General features: G+C 40.7%; 1 protein-coding gene across 6 annotated transcripts in view; it reads left to right on the top strand.

Annotated features, from left to right (window-relative positions):
• Nucleotides 1-21,823, top strand: part of LOC106610693 (unconventional myosin-VI) — a 97,800-nt gene that overhangs the window by 981 nt on the left and 74,996 nt on the right. For all 6 annotated transcript variants that reach the window (XM_014210178.3, XM_014210177.3, XM_014210174.3 and 3 more), the window contains exon 2: nucleotides 8,730-8,872. In XM_014210178.3, coding sequence (XP_014065653.1) covers nucleotides 8,756-8,872 — 117 coding nt within the window. In that variant the 5' untranslated portion in view covers nucleotides 8,730-8,755. The remainder of the gene's footprint in view (nucleotides 1-8,729; nucleotides 8,873-21,823) is intronic.

Raw genomic sequence — 21,823 nt, 5'->3', positions numbered from 1 at the left:
TTCCTGAACGGATGCTCATGGTGCCGGAACATAATTACAAATAATTTGTAGACTGCAAATTGATCGCAAGAAGCCCAAACAGATATAATATTTGACTAATCATTTCAAACCCGCTGTCTGCTAGTTAGGTCACCCTGCATTAGGCTCATTAATAATGTGCTTAGTCAATGCTGTCTGTTCTGTATAATAATACATTTTGATAGAATGCCCGCTAAGAAAAACAACAAGTTACTCTCTGACAAGCCCCGAATGGCCTCCTTTAGGTTGGAGGCTAATGTTGCATTGACCACTGACTCACCAGCACCACTGCACTCTTCCCTACATCCTGTCTGGCTACAGCAGATATCCTAAGGTATTTTCCATATCCTCTCTTCCATAGAGGGAACAGGAAGCTTGAGGCAGGTAGGAGGTTCGGTGTGTATGTGTGTTCCAGGAAACCCTCCTTAACCTATGAACCTTGGTCTCCCCCATTACTGCACTGGTGTCTGTGCATCACCCCACATACTTTTTTTCTTAATGGGCTGACTGGGGACCACACCTTACATACTTCAACAGGCCTGACAAATATCTCACTTCCGTTCAGTCTTAGGAGCCATAAGAGGATTACATGTAGACTCAAAGCTACCCATAATGGGACCTGTATTAGGTGGATGGTTTATTAATGTGATAGTGTCTGTCATGTAGTCAACTGTCAAGATGTAATGTTAAAATGCATAGCATTTCTGATGTTGAACATGTGCCCATTTTGTGTTAAAATGTCATACTTTATGCTCCCTCTGCTGCTTTGGTGTTGACAAAACTCTTGCAGACTTCAATCTTTAAATATCAGAAAGGATGTTAGTTATGTGATGTCTTTGTAGTTATTGGTGATATTTCCTGTTGAGGTCATCGAACATGGAAGCAGTGGACTGTGGAAAATTATTGTGCTAAGGACAGAACAAGATGTGTGGGAAAACCTTGGAACAGATTTCCAAAATAAGAATTACTTGGAACTTATTTGCTGGTGTTTTATGCCCCCCCCCCTTCCCACGCCAACACACTTTTTTTTATATAAATAAATGCTCCGATAACTTGGGGGGCCTAATAAAACCGCCCTGGGAACACTGTCTTACATGTACCATTTTGCAGCTGCTTTAATCCAAAGCGACTTAGTCATGTGTGCATACATTTTTTATGTATGGGTGGTGTGGGAATTGAGCCCACCATCTTGTCATTGCAAAAGCCATGCTCTCCCAAATCTGAGAGGGGATGAGACTGCACCGTTTTCGATAGAAGAAGACGGTGCCAATGCTACGGGCCGATTATCAGCACAAAATGTCATCACTAAGAGAGCAGACCGTACATCTCAAGCAAAAAAACATCCGCAACGCACTCGCCAGCTTTCGTTGTTTGTGACATGGATATGCTCTAACCTATTCCATTGAGTAATGACGCGCACCATGTAAGCACAAAGAGACAATAATTGAATGTCCTATCGACACTTATATTCATTATAATGCAATTATTGTTTTTGTTCTGAATTTCACTTTATCAAGCACGTTTGGCGCTTATGATGTTTAGGCTACTGATGTTTTCATAATTTCACCACGAGTCTTGCTGACCATGTGTCTTGGTGGTTGGGGTATTTTTATTTTGACATAAAAAATAAGCTGTTACCCAATTCCAACAGACTTGCTTTCTGTTTCATAATTGTAACAAAGGCAGTCCACGAAAAAAAAATTATTGAACACTTAGGATTTTTTTGGTTTTTACATATAGCCTACAGTAACAAACTAATGAAAATGCACCACGTTCTGTTATTTTACAGCCTTATTCAAAAAAGAAAAAGGATACCTTATTTTTTCAGACACTTTGCTATGAGACTTGAAATTGAGCTGAAGTTCATCCTGTTCCCATTGATCATCCTTGAAATGTTTCCACAACTTGACTGTGGTATATTCGACATGATTTGGAAAGGCGCACACCTTTTCTATACAGGGAATCGATAGAACATCACTCAGAGATGCACAAAAACAATGTAACATTCAAGATGGGTCAACATTTTCTTTAACAAGAACTCCATTGTAAAGATGGGTTCAGTGTAATTTAAAGCAGGGCAATATAACAATACCTGAAGTGAGCACATTTGGTTCTCCTTGTGCTAGAGTGGACTTTTTAAGTATAATGTATGTATAGTTTGCATATTATAAAATATTTAAGGGATATCTATATTCAGCATACAAACCTTGTTTGCATAAGCTAGGCTCCATATTTTAGCTACATAGTTCCAAGATCCCAGTTATGGCTGATTTTTATCTCATGGCTTGCTAACCCAACCTTACCTAGACACTGACCCCAGCCTTCCCAAGCGCACTTTCTCTAACAGATGTAGGGCAGTGGCCACACCTGTTGTCTTGTCTATTACCCTGTCTTTATTGGTTGGGACTTTGACATGAAGGCAGTTTTGAAGTGTAACCTTTGTTTCCCTTTTTAGGATAATGTTCTCCCCATTGATGTCATTAATGATAGTGTGTGTTGCAATAAAATGGGGTGTATCTAGTTTGCTGGAAATAAATCAAATCAAAGTTTATTTGTCACGTGCACCGAATCCAACAGGTGTAGACCTTACAGTGAAATGCTTACATACAGGCTCTAACCAATAGTGCAAAAAAAGGTATTAGGTGAACAATAGGTAAGTAAAGAAATAAAACAACAGTAAAAAGACAGGCTATACACAGTAGCGAGGCTACATACAGACACCGGTTAGTCAGGCTGAGGTAGTATGTACATGTAGATATGGTTAAAGTGACTATGCATATATGATGAACATAGTAGCAGTAGCGTAAAAGAGGGGTTGGTGGGTGGCGAGACACAATACAGATAGCCCGGATAGCCAATGTGCGGGAGCACTGGTTGGTCGGCCCAATTGAGGTAGTATGTACATGAACGTATAGTTAGTGACTATGCATATATGATCAACAGAAAGTAGCAGCAGCGTAAAAAGAGGGGTTGGTTGGGGGGGGGGCACACAATGCAAATAGTCAGGGTAGCCATTTGATTACCTGTTCAGGAGTCTTATGGCTTGGGGGTAAGAACTGTTGAGAAGACTTTTTGTCCTAGACTTGACACTCCGGTACCGCTTGCCATGCGGTAGTAGAGAAAACAGTCTATGACTGGGGTCTTTGACAATTTTTAGGGCCTTCCTCTGACACCGCCTGGTGTAGAGGTCCTGGATGGCAGGCAGCTTAGCCCCAGTGATGTACTGGGCCGTACGCACTACCCTCTGTAGTGCCTTGCGGTCAGAGGCCGAGCAATTGCCGTACCAGGCAGTGATGCAACCAGTCAGGATGCTCTCGATGTTGCAGTTGTAGAACATTTTGAGGATCTCAGGACCCATGCCAAATCTTTTTCGTTTCCTGAGGGGGAATAGGCTTTGTCGTGTCCTCTTCACGACTGTCTTGGTGTGTTTGGATCATTCTAGTTTGTTGTTGATGTGGACACCAAGGAACTTGAAGCTCTCAACCTGTTCCACTACAGCCCCGTCGATGAGAATGGGGGTGTGCTCGGTCCTCCTTTTCTTGTAGTCCACAATCATCTCCTTAGTATAGGTTACGTTGAGGGATAGGTTGTTATTCTGGCACCACCCGGCCAGGTCTCTGACCTCCTCCCTATAGACTGTCTCGTCGGTGATCAGGCCTACCACTGTTGTGTCGTCTGCAAACTTAATGATGGTGTTGGAGTCGTGCCTGGCCATGCAGTCGTGGGTGATCAGGGAGTACAGGAGGGGACTGAGCACCTGCCCATGGGGAGCTCCAGTGTTGAGGATCAGTGTGGCAGATGTGTCGCTACCTACCCTCACCACCTGGGGGTGGCCCGTCAGGAAGTCCAGGATCCAGTTGCAGAGGGAGGTGTTTAGTCCCAGGATCCTTAGCTTAGTGATGAGCTTTGAGGGTTCTATGGTGTTGAACGCTGAGCTCTAGTCAATGAATAGCATTCTCACATAGGTGTTAATTTTGTCCAGGTGGGAAAGGGCATTGTGGAGTGCAATAGAGATTGCATCGTCTGTGGATCTGTTTGGGCGGTATGCAAATTGGAGTGGGTCTAGGGTTTCTGGGATAATGGTGTTGATGTGAGCCATTACCGACCTTTCAAAGCACTTCATGGCTACGGACGTGAGTGCTACGGGTCTGTAGTCATTTAGGCAGGTTGCCTTTGTGTTCTTGGGCACAGGGACTATGGTGGTCTGCTTGAAACATGTTGGTATTACAGACTCAATCAGGGACATGTTGAAAATGTCAGTGAAGACACTTGCCAGTTGGTCAGCACATGCCCGGAGCACACGTCCTGGTAATCCGTCTGGCCCCGCAGCCTTGTGTATGTTGACCTGTTTAAAGGTCTTACTCACGTCGGCTACGGAGAGCATGATCACACAGTCGTCCTGAACAGCTGATGCTCTCATGCATGCCTCAGTGTTGCTTGCCTCGAAGCGAGCATAGAAGTGATTTAGCTCGTCTGGTAGGCTCGTGTCACTGGGCAGCTCGCGGCTGTGCTTCCCTTTGTAGTCTGTAATAGTTTGCAAGCCCTGCCACATAAGACGAGCGTCGGAGCCGGTGTAGCATGATTCAATCTTAGCCCTGTATTGACGCTTTGCCTGTTTGATGGTTCGTCGCAGGGCATAGCAGGATTTCTTATAAATAATGAATTGGTTGCGCCAATTTCCTCCATGTTTTCAGGTGGGGGTTATTATTTTGGGTTCAAAAACACTCCAGGCCACTCTTGAACGTCTAAAACTATACTAAACAAAAATATAAACCCCACATGTAAAGTGTTGGTCCCATCTTTCATGAGCTGAAAGAAAATATCCCAGAAATGTTCCATATGCACGAAAAGTGTATTTATCTCGAATTTTGTGCACAAATTTGTTTACATCCCTGTTATTTAGCATTTCTCCTTTGCCAAGATAATCAGCATGATAATTACACAGGTGCACCTTGTGTTGGGGACAAAAGACCACTCTAAAATATGCAGTATTGTCACAAAACACAATGCCACAGATGTCTCAAGTTTTGAGGGAGCATGCAATTGACGTGCTGACTGCAGGAAGATCCACCAGAGCTGTATAGAATTGAATGTTCATTTCATAAGATACCTTTAACGTCATTTTAGAGAATTTGGCAGTACGTTCATCCAGCCTCACAACCGCAGATCATACGTAACCACACCAGCCCAGGACCTTCACATCCGGCTTCTTCACCTGCGGGATCATCTGAGACCAGTCACCCGGACAGCTGAAGAAACTGGGTTTGCACCCGTACCCGCCTTCAAATCAAATTGTATTTGTCACATACGCCGAATACAACAGGTGTAGACCTTACCGTGAAATGCTTACTTACAAGCCCTTAACAAACAATGCAGTTCAAGAAATAGAGTTAAGAAAATATTTACTAGATAAACTAAAGTAAAAAAACATTTAAAAAAAAAATTAACAATAACGAGGCTATATACAGGCGGTACCGAGTCAATGTGCGGGGGTACAGGTTAGTCGAGGTAATTTGTACATGTAGGTAGGGGTAAAGTGACTATGCATAGTGGGCAAATGCTCACTTTTCAATGGCCACTGACACGCTGGAGAAGTGTGCTTTTCACAGATGAATCCCGGTTTCAACTGTACCGGGCAGATGGCAGACAGCATGTATATGTTGTGTGGGTGAGTGGTTTGCTGTTGTGAACAGAGTGCCCAATGGTTGGCTGTGGGGTCATGGTATTGGCTGGCATAAACTACGGACAACAAACACAATTGCATTTTATCGATAGCAATTTGAATGCACAGAGAGACTGTGACGAGATCCTGAGGCCCATTGTCGTGCCATTCATCCTTCCGCCATTACCTCCTGTTTCAGCATGATAGTGCACGGCCCCATGACGTAAGGGTGTGTACACAATTCCTGGAAGCTGAAAATGTCCCAGTTCCTTCCATGGCCTGCATACTCACCAGACATGCCACCAATTGAGCACGTTTGGGATGCTCTGGATCGACGTGTACGACAGCATGTTCCAGTTCCCGCCAATATCCAACATTTTCGCACAGCCATTGACGAGGAGTGGGACAACATTCCACAGGCCACAATCAACAGCCTGATCAACTCTATGGGAAGGAGATGTCATGCTGCATGAGGCAAATGGTGATCACACCAGATGCTGACTGGTTTTCTGAGCCCCTACATTTTTTAAAAGGTATCTGTATTCCCAGTCATGTAAAATCTATAGATTAGGGATTAATTCAATTTATTTAATTGACTGATTTCCTTATGAACTGTAACTCAGTAAGATCTTTGAAATTGTTTTATATTTTTGTTCAGTGTAGATAGACTATGTAGAAATGATAATGGACCGAGGACGATACATTCTCAAATAACTGCCTTTTTTCTTGCCAGCAAATTGCTTTTAACTAACAAATTGTTCCGGAAAAAAACTGCGCCCCTCCGCTGAATTTTGAAATCCCGACGTGGCCCTCAAGCCAAACTTATTGCCCACCACTGGCCAGTGGTGTAAAGTACTTAAGTAAAAATACTTTAAAGTACTACTTAAGTAGTTTTTTGGGGTATCTGTACTTTACTTTACTATTTATATTTTTGGCAACTTCACTACATTCCTTAAGAAAATATGTACTTTTTACTCCATACATTTTCCCTGACACCCAAAACAACTCCCTACTGCCTCTGACCTGGCAGACTCACTAAACACAAATGCTTCATTTTTAAATTATGTCTGAGTGTTGTAGTGTGCCCCTGGCTATCTGTCAATAAAAAATAAAAGTGCAGTCTGGTTTCCTTAATATAAAGAATTTGAAATTATTTATACTTTTACTTTTGATACTTATTAAGTACATTTTAGCAATTCCATTCCAAATACTTTGACTTTTACTCAAGTAGTAGTTTACCGGGTGACTCACTTTTACTTCAGTCATTTTCTATTAAGGTATCTTTACTTTTACTCAAGTATGACAATTGAGTACTTTTCCCACCACTGTCGCTGGCCTAGGCCAATATCTGGAAAATATGAAATTTAGGACATCAGACCAGAATAAATATGACAGTGGGCCTAAACCTTTAATAGCCTTTATCTCCATAATGTATGTAGGACTATGGCTTTGAAAGATGGTTAGGCCTAGACATGCTGGTACAGTAACTACTTTGCCACGTATAGGCCAGTTCTTCTTTCAGTTGCTAAATCTCAGCACTTTGCAATCTCTGCCCTCTGACATTTTACCTCAATCCCACAAACTAATTGGATAGCTGAGCCAAGGGTCAGTTCTGTATGGGAACCCTACACCATGGGATTACCAATTAAGTGTACGGTACAGCTATCAGCACTTGTATGTGTTGGGTGTGCTTGTTGATGATTTGCATGGAGTATGAATGTTGAAGTCAATCCATGTTTTGGATGTTTTATTTAATTAATATTTTTGATGAATGGCTCTGGTGCACACAGTTGTTCCTTAACTCTAGCATTGGAACATAATTGTAAGCCTCTGCATGGTGACACTGCCAAATGATGACACGCTGTAGCCCTATGTTGGGAACAAAATTGATTTTGCCTGTGTCAAACCAACTACAGAACTGACCTAATACAGTCCACGTACTCATAGGACCTACATTAGTAGATTTACTGTAGGCCTAAACTTAGTCTGCTTTTGAGTTCAGCTCCATGCCCAAGCTATCAGGCATTGTTGATCTAATCACTAAGTGATTGGCCAAGCGTAAGCTGAATAATTAACGAGTGCACTGGAAGAATCTCCCATGCGTCCATGCTGTAACTGGGTCACCGCCAAACACCCAGCAAGCCCTCTGTGTCCTGAGAAACCACACACACACACACTGTCTGGTCTGGGAAGCTGCTAACTAGGAGAACAATCACTGAGTGATGCTGTACAATGGAGCTCTCCAGTCACCCCTCACACAGTGACAGATCAAACCTCTAGGGGCTGGTGTGACGGGGTGTATTTCACGCTCCTGTTCTGACTGCTGTTGTTGGGAGTCATTGTTATGCCACCATCAACAGCTGGTACATGCTTGGCTCCCTCAGTTCACCCACTAAAAGCATTTTTGAAATATAATTGGTCTCAAAATAGGCCAAATAGTAACTATTTAGGTGACCAGAAATGGCTTGCTAAATGTTTAGCATTAGTCCTTGATTTACAGTGTAATTGCACCATTGTTAGCAGCACTCAATAACTATTTTGCCAAGCAAAAACTACACTTCATTCTTAATTGTACACTTTCAGTTTGTGAGAGCCCAAGTTTTACTGAAGTCCCCTCTGAAGTCACCACCTTTGGCTCCCTGTCAAAATGACTCAAGCTCTGCTCTCAAGTGGAGAGTCTCTCTGGAGATATACCTAGGTCCTGTTCCCTTTATATGGCAAATCCACTTTTACAGGATCTGTCAATCAAGGGAATAACAAGACAATGGAATGGAAAACAAGCACACACTAGGGTTGCACACACTTACATGGTTGGATGAATGTTGCCATACAATTTTGTATATGCCTATACTTGTTTATCTGAATGAAGTAAGGAGCATGGCATGTTTATTCAATCAGGGATGTACAGAAGGTAGACTTGTAGATAGATCAATAGCTTCATACTTTATTAAACTACCCCACAAGGGGATATTCAGTAGTATTTTGTTGTTGGCATGCATATCATCAGGCTTCTACCTCCTGACTCTTCTCCTCTCTCCATGTTGTGCAGAGCCCACAGGGTAGCTGTAGTTAGCCATGGAGGATGGGAAGCCAGTGTGGGCGCCCCACCCCACCGATGGGTTTCAACTGGGCATGATCGTGGACATTGGTGCTGGCGTCCTCACCATCGAACCATTCAACCGGAAGGGCAAGGTCAGTCAGACTTGGCACAGTTTAGAACACGTGTCAAACCCATTCCATGGAGGGCCGAGTGTATGCTGGTTTTAGCTTCTCCCTTGTACTTATTGATCAATTAAGGTTATTGATTATTTAGGAACTCCCCTCACCTGGTTGTCTAGGTCTTAATTGGACACACATTGAAAGGAAATAACAAAAAACAGCATATACTCGGACTCAGCCCTCCATGGAATGAGTTTTACACCTGTGATTTAGAATGTGTCTGCTTATGTTCTGTATTACATACGCGTCACACAATCACTCCAACCTGTATTTTATTTATACATTTTTATATTTAATTTTTTTTACTTTTTACCCCTTTTTCTCCCCAATTTCGTGATATCCAATTAGTAGTTTCAGTCTTCTCCCATCGCTGCAACTCCCGTACGGACTCGGGAGAGGCGAAGGTCGAGAGCCATGTGTCCTCTGAAACACGACCCCGCCAAGACGCACTGCTTCTTGACACAGTGCTTGCTTAACCCGGAAGCCAGCCGCACTAATGTGTCGGAGGAAACACCGTACAGCTGGTGACCGTAGTCAGCGTGCATGCGCCCGGCCCACCACGAGTCGCTAGAGCACGATGGAACAAGGATATCCCCAAACCCTCCCCTATCCCGGACGACGCTGGGTCAATTGTGCGCCGCCTCATGGGTCTCCCGGTCGCGGCCAGCTGCGACACAGCCTGTGCTCGAACCAGGTTCTGTAGTGATGCCTCTGGCACTACGATGCAGTGCCTTAGACCGCTGCGCCACTCAGGAGGGCCGAATCATTGTTATTGGGTCACTAGGTGAATAACGTAATGTCGTAATTAGGGCTGTGATGATACAGGTATCGCAGTATTTTTTACATGGCAAAAATGAAAACACGAAGCAGACCTAACTCTTTGGTCCTTTAAAAACCTGCTGTATGTAAAATATTGTGTGCTAAAGCTTGGAAAATAAACAAATGTGACTGGATTTCAACATAATGTTTGTTTTCAACATTAAGGCTGTTTTCCAAAGAAGTTATATCCACTTTATGTCTTGTTTCCTTGCCACGATACTAACGAGTATCATGATGCTGGTATCGTCCCGGCCCTAATCGAAAACCTAACCTCTGTTGACCCTAGGTTCATTACAAGAGCTGAATTTGCTACCACATGATGGTATCAGTGTGGGTTAGATTCTTGGCTGGTACACTGCAGCATGTTCCCCTTTCAGAAAGCACTTGACCTGAATTACAGAGATGTTTGAACAGATAATATGATAAATGTAAGAGTATGTAAAACAACCCTGCGCTATATCAGTGTCACTAACAGAGGCAATCAATAAATAATGGGAGCAACAGCAGCAGAAAGTGTGGCGATTGCGTTACCTGGTGGGAAAGATCATTTAGAGGAAAAAGAGCCACCTCATGCACTATACCTTATGTCACTCCCCAGTGCATTGCTTTCACTGAATGAGTTCACCAAAGCCTGAGTGTATATATAGTTGAAGTCGGAAGTTTACATACACCTTAGCCAAATTCCCTTTAAATTGTTTAACTTCGGTCAAACTTTTCGGGTAGCCTTCCGCAAGCTTCCCACAATAAGTTGGGTGAATTTTAGCCCATTCCCCCTGACAGAGCTGGTGTAACTGAGTCAGGTTTGTAGGCTTCCTTGCTCACACACACTTTTTCAGTTCTGCCCACAAATTTTCTATAGGAATGAGGTCAGGGCTTTGTGATGGCCACTCCAATACCTTGACTTTGTTGTCCTTAAGCCATTTTGCCACAACTTTGGAAGTATGCTTGGGGTCATTGTCTATTTGGAAGACCCGTTTGCGACCAAGCTTTAATTTCCTGACTGATGTCTTGAGATGTTGCTTCAATATATCCACATAATTTTCCTACCTCATGATGCCATCTATTTTGTGAAGTGCACCAGTCCCTCCAGCAGCAAAGCACCCCCACAACATGATGCTGCCACCCCCGTGCTTCACGGTTGGGATGGTGTTCTTCGGCTTGCAAGCATCCCCCTTTTTCCTCCAAACATAACGATGGTTATTATGGCCAAACAGTTCTATTTTTGTTTCATCAGACCAGAGGACATTTCTCCCAAAATTACGATCTTTGTCCCCATGTGCAGTTGCAAACCGTAGTCTGGCTTTTTTATGTCGGTGGCTTCTTTTTTGCTGAGCGGACTTTCAGATTCTTTACATATTTTTTTATTTTACCTTTATTTAACCAAGCAAGTCAGTTAAGAACAAATTCTTATTTTCAATGACGGCCTTGGAACATTCGGTTAACTGCCTTGTTCAGGGGCAGAACGACAGATTTTTACATTGTCAACTCGGGGATTTGATCTTGCAACCTTTCGTTTACTAGTCCAATGCTCTAACCACTAGGCTACGTGCCGCCCCATTATGTCGATATTAGACTCGTTTTACTGTGGATATAGATACTTTTGTACCTGTTTCCACAAGGTCCTTTGCTGTTGTTCTGGGATTGATTTGCACTTTTCGCACCACAGTATGTTCATCTCTAGGAAACAGAACGCGTCTCCTTCCTGAGCGGTATGACGACTGCGTGGTCCCATGGTGTTTGTACTTGCGTACTATTGTTTGTATAGATGAATGTGGTACCTTCAGGCGTTTGGAAATTGCTCCCAAGGATGAACCAGACTTGTGGAGGTCTACAATTTGTTTTCTGAGTCTTGACTGATTTTCTTTTGATTTTCCCATGATGTCAAGCAAAGAGGCATTGAGTTTGAAAGTAGGCCTTGAAATACATCCACAGGTACACCTCCAATTGACTCAAATGATGTCAATTAGCCTATCAGAACCTTCTAAAGCCATGACATCATTTTCTGGAATTTTCCAAGCTGTTTAAAAGCACAGTCAACTTAGTGTATGTAAACTTCTAACCCACTGGAATTGTGATACAGTGAATGATAAGTGAAATAATCTGTCTGTAAACAATTGTTGGAAAAATTACTTGTGTCAAGCACAAAGTAGATGTCCCAACCGACTTGCCAAAACTATAGTTTGTTAGCAAGAAATTTGTGGAGTGGTTGAGAAACGAGTTTTAATGACTCCAACCTAAGTGTATGTAAACTTCCGACTTCATCTGTAGCTAGCTAACAGCATGGTTAGTTAGCTAACTCTTGTTCATATTGGCAGTTTGAAGTAGAGGTCGACCGATTATGATTTTTCAACGCCGATACCGATTATTGGAGGACCAAAAAAGCAGATGCCGATTAATCTGGCGATTTAAAAAATATATATATATTTTTTTTTTTGGGGGGGGGGGGGAATAATGACAATTACAACAATACTGAATGAACACTTATTTTAACTTAATATAATACATCAATAAAATCAATTTAGCCTCAAATAAATAATGAAACATGTTCAATTTGATTTAAATAATGCAAAAACAAAGTGTTGGAGAACAAAGTAAAAGTGCAATATGTGCCATGTAAAAAAGCTAACATTTAAGTTCCTTGCTCAGAACATGAGAACATATGAAAGCTGGTGGTTCCTTTTAACATGAGTCTTCAATATTCCCAGGTAAGATGTTTTAGGTTGTAGTTATTATAGGAATTATAGGACTATTTCTCTCTATACGATTTGTATTTAATATACCTTTGACAATTGGATGTTCTTATAGGCACTTTAATATTGCCAGTGTAACAGTATAGCTACCTGGGCTCGAACCAGGAACACATCGACAACAGCCACCCTCGAAGCAGCGTTACCCATGTAGAGGAAGGGAAAAAACTACTCTCAGAGCGAGTGACGTTTGAAACGCTATTAGCGCGCACCCGGCTAACTAGCTAGCCATTTCACATGGGTTACACCAGCCTAATCTTGGGAGTTGATAGGCTTGAAGTCATAAACAGCGCAATGCATTGCGAAGGGCTGCTGGTAAAACGCACGAAAGTGCTATTTTGAATGAATGCTTACGAGCATGCTGCTGCCTACCATCGCTCAGTCAGACTGCTCTATCAAATCATAGACTTAATTATAACATAATAACACACAGAAATACGAGCCTTAGGTCATTTAATATGGTCGAATCCGGAAACTATCATCTTGAAAACAAAACATTATTCCTGTTACATTGCACAACCTTCAGTGTTATGTCATAATTACGTAAAATTCTGACAAATTACCCAAAGTGTTGCATATACCCTGACTGCGTGCAATTAACGCAAAATGACACAATTTCACCTGGTTAATATTGCCTGCTAACCTGGATTTCATTTAGCTAAATATGCAGGTTTAAAAATATACACTTGTGTATTGATTTTAAGATAGGCATTGATGTTTATGGTTGGAGCAACACGTACCTCAGCGATTATATGCAACGCAGGACAGGCTAGATAAACTAGTAATATCATCAACCATGTGTAGTTAACTAGTGATTATGATTGATTGATTGTTTTTTATAAGATAAGTTTAATGCTAGCTAGCAACTTACCTTAGCTTCTTACTGCATTCGCATAACCTCGTGGAGTGCAATGTAAAGCAGGTGGTTAGAGCGTTGGACTAGTTAACCATAAGGTTGCAAGATTGAATCCCTGAGCTGACAAGGTAAAAATCTGTTGTTCTGCCCCTGAACAAGGCAGTTAACCCACCGTTCCTAGGCCGTCGTTGAAAATGACAATGTGTTCTTAACTGACTTGCCTAGTTAAATAAAGGTCTAAAAAAATAAATATATATTTTTTTAATCGGCATCCAAAAATACAGATTTCCGAGTGTTATGAAAACTTGAAATCAGCCCTAATTAATCGGCCATTCCGATTATTCGGTCGACCTCTAGTTTGAAGTGACTCAAATATAATTGTTTTGCATATCTGATTCAAATCTTCTTTTTTTTATCTTGCAGTCTGAACAGCCAAAAAGCAAATGGAATCAGATATTTCAAGCCGACCTTCGTAGGTGGTTTGAAATAAGATACAAATCTGAATCCTGGTCATGTAACTTGTCTGAAAGGTCCAATCTGATTTATTTGCCTACAAGTGGTTTTTAGACTAATATTTGGCATATCTTGTTGCTTGCTAGCTACTCTGTTGACAGTTTTGAGAAGAACATGTGGTAGCCAACTAGCTTGTTAATTGTTTACAAATAAATTACTGAATTTGCTAGAAAGCTAAACAGTTGACTGCTGTGGTTAGAAAAAAATTACTTGTTTATAATGTTGGATCATCTTACGCTTTGAGGCTTTAAAAGTGTTCTTACTATGATTTTGAACATTCAAAGCAACTTGGAAACGTCTATGGAAGGCATTGTTGTCTCCTTAGCTTGCTACATAACTTCTGAGTGATAGGGAGCACCACCACCTATCAACCACTGCACACACACCCGTTGTTACTATGACAACTAGCATAGCCATGTCAGCAAATGAGTGCTGTCTGAACACACACACATCTGATTTGATCACTTCTAACATACTGTTTGGACAGTCAGTATTCCAGTATTTTTAGCAGTAAAGGAAAGGTTCACCTATTTTTAATATTATATTGTTTTTGTGCCTCTGAATGATGATCTATCGATTCCCTGGGTAATTTCATGTTATGTGTATCTGATAGTCCCAAAATAATATCAAAAGGAAGTTTGTTCTGAAGTGTCTCTCCTATATCTGAGAGATATAAGAAAGATCAGGAAACATTTTCTTTTTTATTTTATTTTTTTTACCGGTATTTAACCCTATATGTTTGGCAACAACGGTGCATTCTGAAAGTATTCAGACCCCTTCACTTTTTCCACGTTTTGTTACGTTACAGCTTTATTCTAAAATGTATGAAATCGTTTTTTCCCTCGTCTACACACAATACCCCATAATGACAAAGCAAAAACTGTTGTTTTTTTTTTAAAGATTTTTGCAAATGTATTAAAAATGTCAAACTGAAATATCACATTTACATAAGTAATTCAGACCCTTTACTCAGTACTTTGTTGAAGCACCTTTTGGCAGCGATTACAGCCTTGTCTTCTTGGGTATGACCCTACAAGCTTGGTGCACCTGTATTTGGGGAGTTTCTCCCATTCTTCTCTGCAGATCCTCTCAAGCTCTGTCAGGTTGGATGGGGAGCGTCGCTGCACAGATATTTTTAGGTCTCTCCAGAGATGTTAGATCGGGTTCAAGTCCGGGCTCTGGCTGGGCCACTCAAGGACATTCAGAGACTTGTCGCGAAGCCACTCCTGCATTGTCTTGGCTGTGTGCTTAGGGTCGTTGTCCTGTTGGAAGGTGAACCTTTGCCCCAGTCTGAGGTCCTGATTGCTCTGGAGCAAGTTTTCTTCAAGGATCTCTGTACTTTGCTCTGTTCATCTTTCTCTCGATCCTGACTAGTCTCCCAGTCCCTGCTGCTGAAAAACGTCCCAACAGCATGATGCTGCGACCACCATGCTTCAGTTCAGACGGTACAAACGGTTCGGACGCTACAGACAGACGATGGCAGATCGTCTGTACAGACTTCAGACGAGTCTCCTGACACTTATGGAGGTCATAAAGCAAAACGGAAAACACCATTGTTTTTGTGAGAGTAATAGAGGGGTTTGTAGGCCATAGTTTGTAGCCAAACCGTTTGGATGCAACTGACAGTTTTGTGAGAACAGCGATTTTTGGGATGTCTCATGGTTTGACCAACACCGCTCTACCCCTGTCACATTTCACCGCAGATCCGGAAGTGCGACATAGGCGGAGCGGGGGATTGAGACGCATTCAATGCAAAAATAACATCTCTATTTTAAACTAACAGATTTATATTTTTTTATTTGCAAATTAGAATTCCACGGGGGTGGGATTGTAAGGGCTGCATTATGAACAAGGCTTTACTACCCTCTGTTTACTTTTTATCCTTAACCAGAAACCATTATGAACTGTTTAACAGCAAAACAGGCCCAGAACCAGTCATTAAGGGATACAGGGCCTAATTGAACAACATTCACTGCTCACTTCTGCTCATTAAATCACAGCTCTGCCTATGATCCTCTGTCAGACCGGGGCTAGAGCATCCTGGCTATGTCTTGTTAGCGGGGAGTAATGCTCCCATTGTTGTTGGGGTTGGCAGCTCTTTATTAGCCGCTGCACACAAAGCGTATTCTGTTTTTGCTTACATGCTGTTTGTGCCAGTGGGGTAAGCAGCTTAGACATACATATACACACACACAGACGCGCACATACCTATACATACGTAGAGCTCATAAAATTATCTGGGCAGGAGTGGGTTTAGGCCTGTCACAGTGTCTATAAGGTGTTGTAAATATGTAAATACACGGCTGGGTTCCCACAGTAACAGTACAGAATCAAGTCTGAGCTCATATCGCTAGCCAGGACACACACAGCTCGTATCCTGTTTCCCTCCCACTAAATTATTCAGCCTGCCATGTCCCTGCCCTTGTTTCTCGCACAAGCAGCTTGTTCCTTTCAATTTACAGTGCCTTCAGAAAGTGTTCATATCCGTTGACTTATTCCACATTTTGTTGTTACAGTCTGAGTTCAAAATGGATTAAATGGGATGTATTATCTTACCCATCTACACACAATACCCAATAATGACGAAGTGAAAACATGTTTTAAAGTTTGTTGCACATTTATTGAAAATTTAAATACAGAACTATTTACATAAGTATTCACACCCCTGAGTCAATACTTTGTGGAAGCACCTTTGGCGGGGGTTACAACTACGAGTTGTTTTGGTTAAGTGTCTAAGAGCTTTGCACACCTGGATTTTACAATATTTGCCCATTCATTCTTTCAAAAATTCTTCAAGATATTTAAGCCGATTTTAAGTCAAAACCGTAACTGTATACCGTTTCTTTTTATCCCCCCAACATCCTAATCCTTGCCGATGACAAGCATACCCATATCATGATGCAGCCACCACCATGCTTGAAAATATGAAGTGGTACTCAGTGATTGTGTTGGATTTGCCCCAGACATAATAATTTGTATTCAAGACAAAAAGTTAATTTCTTTGCCAATATTTTTTGCAGTATTACTTAAGTGCCTTGTTGCTAACAGGATGCATGTTTTAATCTGTACAGGCTTCCTTCTTTTCACTCTATCATTTAGTTTAGTATTGTGGAGTAACTACAATGTTGTTGATCCATCCTGAGTTCTCTCATATTACAACCATTAACCTCTGTAACTGTTTTAAAATCACCATTGGCCTCATGGTGAGATCACTGTGCAGTTTCCTTCCTTGCCGGCAACTGAGTTAGGAAAGACACCTGTATCTTTTTTAGCAGGCTTTCTGTTAGGAAAATGTGGCACCGTGACCGGTAAGATTTAAATTTACCAGCCATTTCAGACATTTACCGGACTCATATGCATTTGGTGCATAACCCATTAGGGTGTCCATCCACTGTGCTTAGAATGACAGAAACCACATTTAGATGATGGTAATGCATCTTAACAGAATATGCAACTCATGTAATGAAGCAGCCAAAATGTAATTTGCGGGTAAACACTATTCTAAACAGCACACCTGGGGAAAAAAACATTCTAAACAGTGCACCTGATAGGCATGACAGAGATGGGGAATCTAAAGATGCAACAACTACGATGGGTTGCTAATATGACTAGGATTGTGCCGTTTGGCTTCTGAACAATGAAAGAAAGTTGATATAAAAACCAATAGAACAAGAGAGAAATGACATTGCGGTGGGTCCATTAGGGAAGTAAATGGAAATACATTTGCCAAGATTATATAATTACAACTGTCTATGGAAATAAATAAAATCATTCAAAATACTTTAGCTTAATATTAGCTTATTTAATATTTAAAAAAAACAATGCTGTGGATTGTTTCAAATTGCAAGCTCGTAGGCCGATGCCTGTTTTGGAAGGTCACAATTTGGGCAGTGCGCGTGGCAAGTAGGCCTAGCTGATTGAATGGCGACTGTCAGTGAAAAGCATCTAAAGTATGTGTGAAGATGATAATGTTTCTTGAGTATAATATAAAATGATAAGAAAAGAAGGGGAGGGGTGTGTGGCGAAGATATAGGCGAGTCTCTCCAGAATGGCTCAGCTGTCTCCCCCCAATTCTTACGCATTCATTGAGGGAATTGTTTGGACTTTTATAGATCTTTTTTTTTTATCAATTCCCCTTATACAGTATATCACATTGTAAATGTACTGTTAATTCCCTTCATTTGGTTACATTAATTTCTGTTAATGCATGTATTAATTACAGACATTTACGGTTCTCATTCTCTGAGTGGAAACGTTGTTTGCAGAGTTCACAACATGCTACACTTGTGAGAAACAAGTTTTGATTTATTTCATTACCATAATTTACGAGATTTGTCAATTTGTTGTATTTTGTTTGGAGTGCTCCATATGAGCAATGAGCATGTTTGGTTTCTCTGTCCTGATAATGTTGAGGGAGTGCGCGCACCTATAATTACATCCATTATCAATGAAAATATAGTAAAACTATAGTTCCTCACAGTAAGCTATTTGAAAAATCTTTCCAACAATCTCCCCGTCGATAATCATCAATCCCCGGTGTGAAAGAGCGATGGAAGGCCTACTGCTGCATAGGGCTGGGCGGTATACCGTATTTTACTATATACCGGTATTTATGCACGGACTGGTTTTTACTTTACCTTCTATAACGGTATTTTAATGTTTGGTTTGTTAAATGTGATACGCCGTGTGTAACGTCCATTTTTATAGTTTACTCCGCTACTTGAGTCATGCCGCTTTCCACACAGACCTGGTCCCACCTCCTGTCACTCAAGGAGAGCATTTGTTGTTGCTTGACCACGAGACACTTTCGTTCAGTCTGCATGGTCGATGCAGCACATGCAACGATGTTGTTTCCACTTTGAACTTAATATAAATCCACAAGTGTTCTATAATTACAATATTAGTTTGTGTTTCTTACATCTGCAAACAGCTAGTTTTTATTTTCTTAGCAAGTTAAGCTAAATCGTGTTAGTCACTAATGCTAATCGGCTAGCCAATTAAAAGTACTGAGTCAGAGCAAACGTAGCTAGCTAATACAGCCTGATACCAGTACTGGTGGAGGCTTAAATCAGCATGTTGTTTGTGCAACAGTATCTTCTAAATCAAAGAGAAATGGGCGAAGCATGAATATGTTGGCTATATGAATAAAGATTTAATGTAGCCAAAGATTATAAGGTCCCCTAGGAAACACTGAACATCACTTTGGTTCCTACCCTGTCACAATAATTCGCCAATGGCATTTTCATTCGTTGTCGTGTCAAACAACACTATTCAAAGTTCCCACTATTATTTATATTCTAACTATAGAATTAGAATAAACATTCTATTTCCATCACCCAAGTGGTTTGATCTAAATCGCAAATGCAACATTTGGTTAAAAATAAGGCCTAGTTTTTTGCAGGAAGTGCAGGAAATGCAGCAAATTACTTTAGGTTGAAGTTGAATTGAACAGTATAAAACAATCAGAATGGAGAAACACCAATTGAAATAATTTTGAAAATATGTGTTGCCACCCTTGGGTCACGCACTGCTCTTAAAGCAAATGTAGAACTTTTATTAATAAAAAGCGTCAAATACCATCATAAATTTGAAAAATACCATGATACGATATTTTGGCCATATCGCCCAGCCCTACTGCTGCATTGGCATATAGGCTATGAATTCCATACACTCATTTCTTTAGCATCTAATGGATCACAGCGTATCAACCTGTCTATATGGCAGAGGCTGGTGATCTCACATTAGTTGACTTTTAACTTTTGCATTTTATCATTTTAATTCAGAGTTTATGATTAACCATGTACAATGATTTTGAAAAACGAAAATGTACTTATTCAAATGTTCCATGAAAATAATAACTAGCACACAGAATGGTATAAAAGGTAGGATAAATCGTAAGCTTCCCCAAACTTGAAACGCACGGCTTTTGAAGCCTTTATAATAATTGCCTCCACGTTTCTGTGGTCAGATTTTGCCTATAGGCTACTTTGAAGCAAGGTAAGGCATGCCTCAAAATATGAGATAAAACATTCAGGTTTCACACATTTAAATCCGTTTTCAAATGCATGCTGCCTCTAGCTCACATTTGTAAACTGGTGGGTGACACACTGATAGCCTGTTGCCTGCACTTGAATGGTGAATGGGAGGCACGCTTCAATTACCAGTTGAGAAATAAAAATAGTAGCTTTTTTTAATCGTGCACCAAAACTGTTAACATGCGATTGCATTGAGAATTGTTAAGCAATGAATGGACTTACAAAAACATGTTTTACTCCAGCAGCAACCAGCCGAGGAGCTGCAGAAGAAATCCTGCTCAAAATAGGCTCTGTATGCTGTGCGCGCGTCATAGTTTTGTTAGATAAATAAGATGCATGATGACTAAAGAAAATGCACACAGGCCAAATGAACGGATAGACCGATAAGCATGACAAATACTTGACTGGTATTTCCAACAATTAATAAAAAGCATTAATTTGCAATGTGATATTTTTTCTTACGGCCATTTTGGCCAGCAACAGTTTTATTTATCGTCTTAAAAAAAAAATGTTTTATCGTGACTGGGTTGATACACCATCCAAAGCCTAATTAATAACTTCACCATGCTGAAAGGGATTATATTCAACGTCTGCTTTTTTTCGAGGCATTGAAAAACCTCTGTGATCTTTGTGGTTAAGTCTGTGCTTGAAATTCACTACTCGATTAAGGGACCTTATTAGTGTTGAAACGGGTTGACTCAAGACATTTCAGCTTTAAATGTATTAATTCTTTTTTAAATCCACAAACAAAATTACACTTTGACATTATGGGGTATTTTGTGTAGATTGATGAGGGGGGGACAATTTAATCAATTTTAGAATAAGGCAGTAACAAAACAAAATGTGGAAAAAGTTACGAATTTCAGAATGCACTGTATATATGTAAAAAATTAAATATCTCTTTTTCAGGACCCTGTCTATCAAAGATAATTCATAAAAATCCAAATAACTTCACAGATCTTTATTGTAAAGGGTTTAACCTCTTACATCTAGACGTTCCGCTAGCGGAACACCTGCTCCAATATCCAATGATAGGCGTGGCGCGAATTACAAATTCCTCAAAAATACAAAAACGTCAATTTTTCAAACATATGACTATTTTCCAGCATTTTAAAGACAAGACTCTCCTTTATCTAACCACACTGTCCGATTTCAAAAAGGCTTTACAGCGAAAGAAAAACATTAGATTATGTCAGCAGAGTACCCAGCCAGAAATAATCAGACACCCATTTTTCAAGCTAGCATATAATGTCACAAAAAAACAAAACCACAGCTAAATGCAGCACTAACCTTTGATGATCTTCATCAGATGACACACCTAGGACATTATGTTATACAATACATGCATGTTTTGTTCAATCAAGTTCATATTTATATCAAAAAACAGCTTTTTACATTAGCATGTGACGTTCAGAACTAGCATACCCCCGCAAACCTCTGGTGAATTTACTAAATTACTCACGATAAACGTTCACAAAAAACATAACAATTATTTTAAGAATTAGAGATACAGAACTCCTTTGTGCAATCGAGGTGTCCGATTTTAAAATAGCTTTTCGGTGAAAGCACATTTTGCAATATTCTGAGTAGATAGCCCAGCCATCACGGCTAGCTATTTAGACACCCACCAAGTTTAGCCCTGACCAAACTCCGATTTACTATTAGAAAAGTTTGATTACCTTTGGTGTTCTTCGTCAGAATGCACTCCCAGGACTGCTACTTCAATAACAAATGTTGGTTTGGTTCAAAATATTCCATTGTTATATCCAAATAACGGCGTTTTGTTCGTGCGTTCAAGACACTATCCGAAGTGTAAATAAGGGTCACGAGCATGGCGCATTTCGTGACAAAAGATTTCTAAATATTCCATTACCGTACTTCGAAGCATGTCAACCGCTGTTTAAAATCAATTTTTATGCCATTTTCCTCGTAAAAAAGCGATAATATTCCGACC

Source organism: Salmo salar, chromosome 09, assembly GCF_965601325.2.
Source record: "Salmo salar chromosome 09, fSalSal1, whole genome shotgun sequence".
NCBI lineage: Eukaryota > Metazoa > Chordata > Actinopteri > Salmoniformes > Salmonidae > Salmo > Salmo salar.
This window is presented reverse-complemented; position numbering and strand designations above follow the sequence as displayed.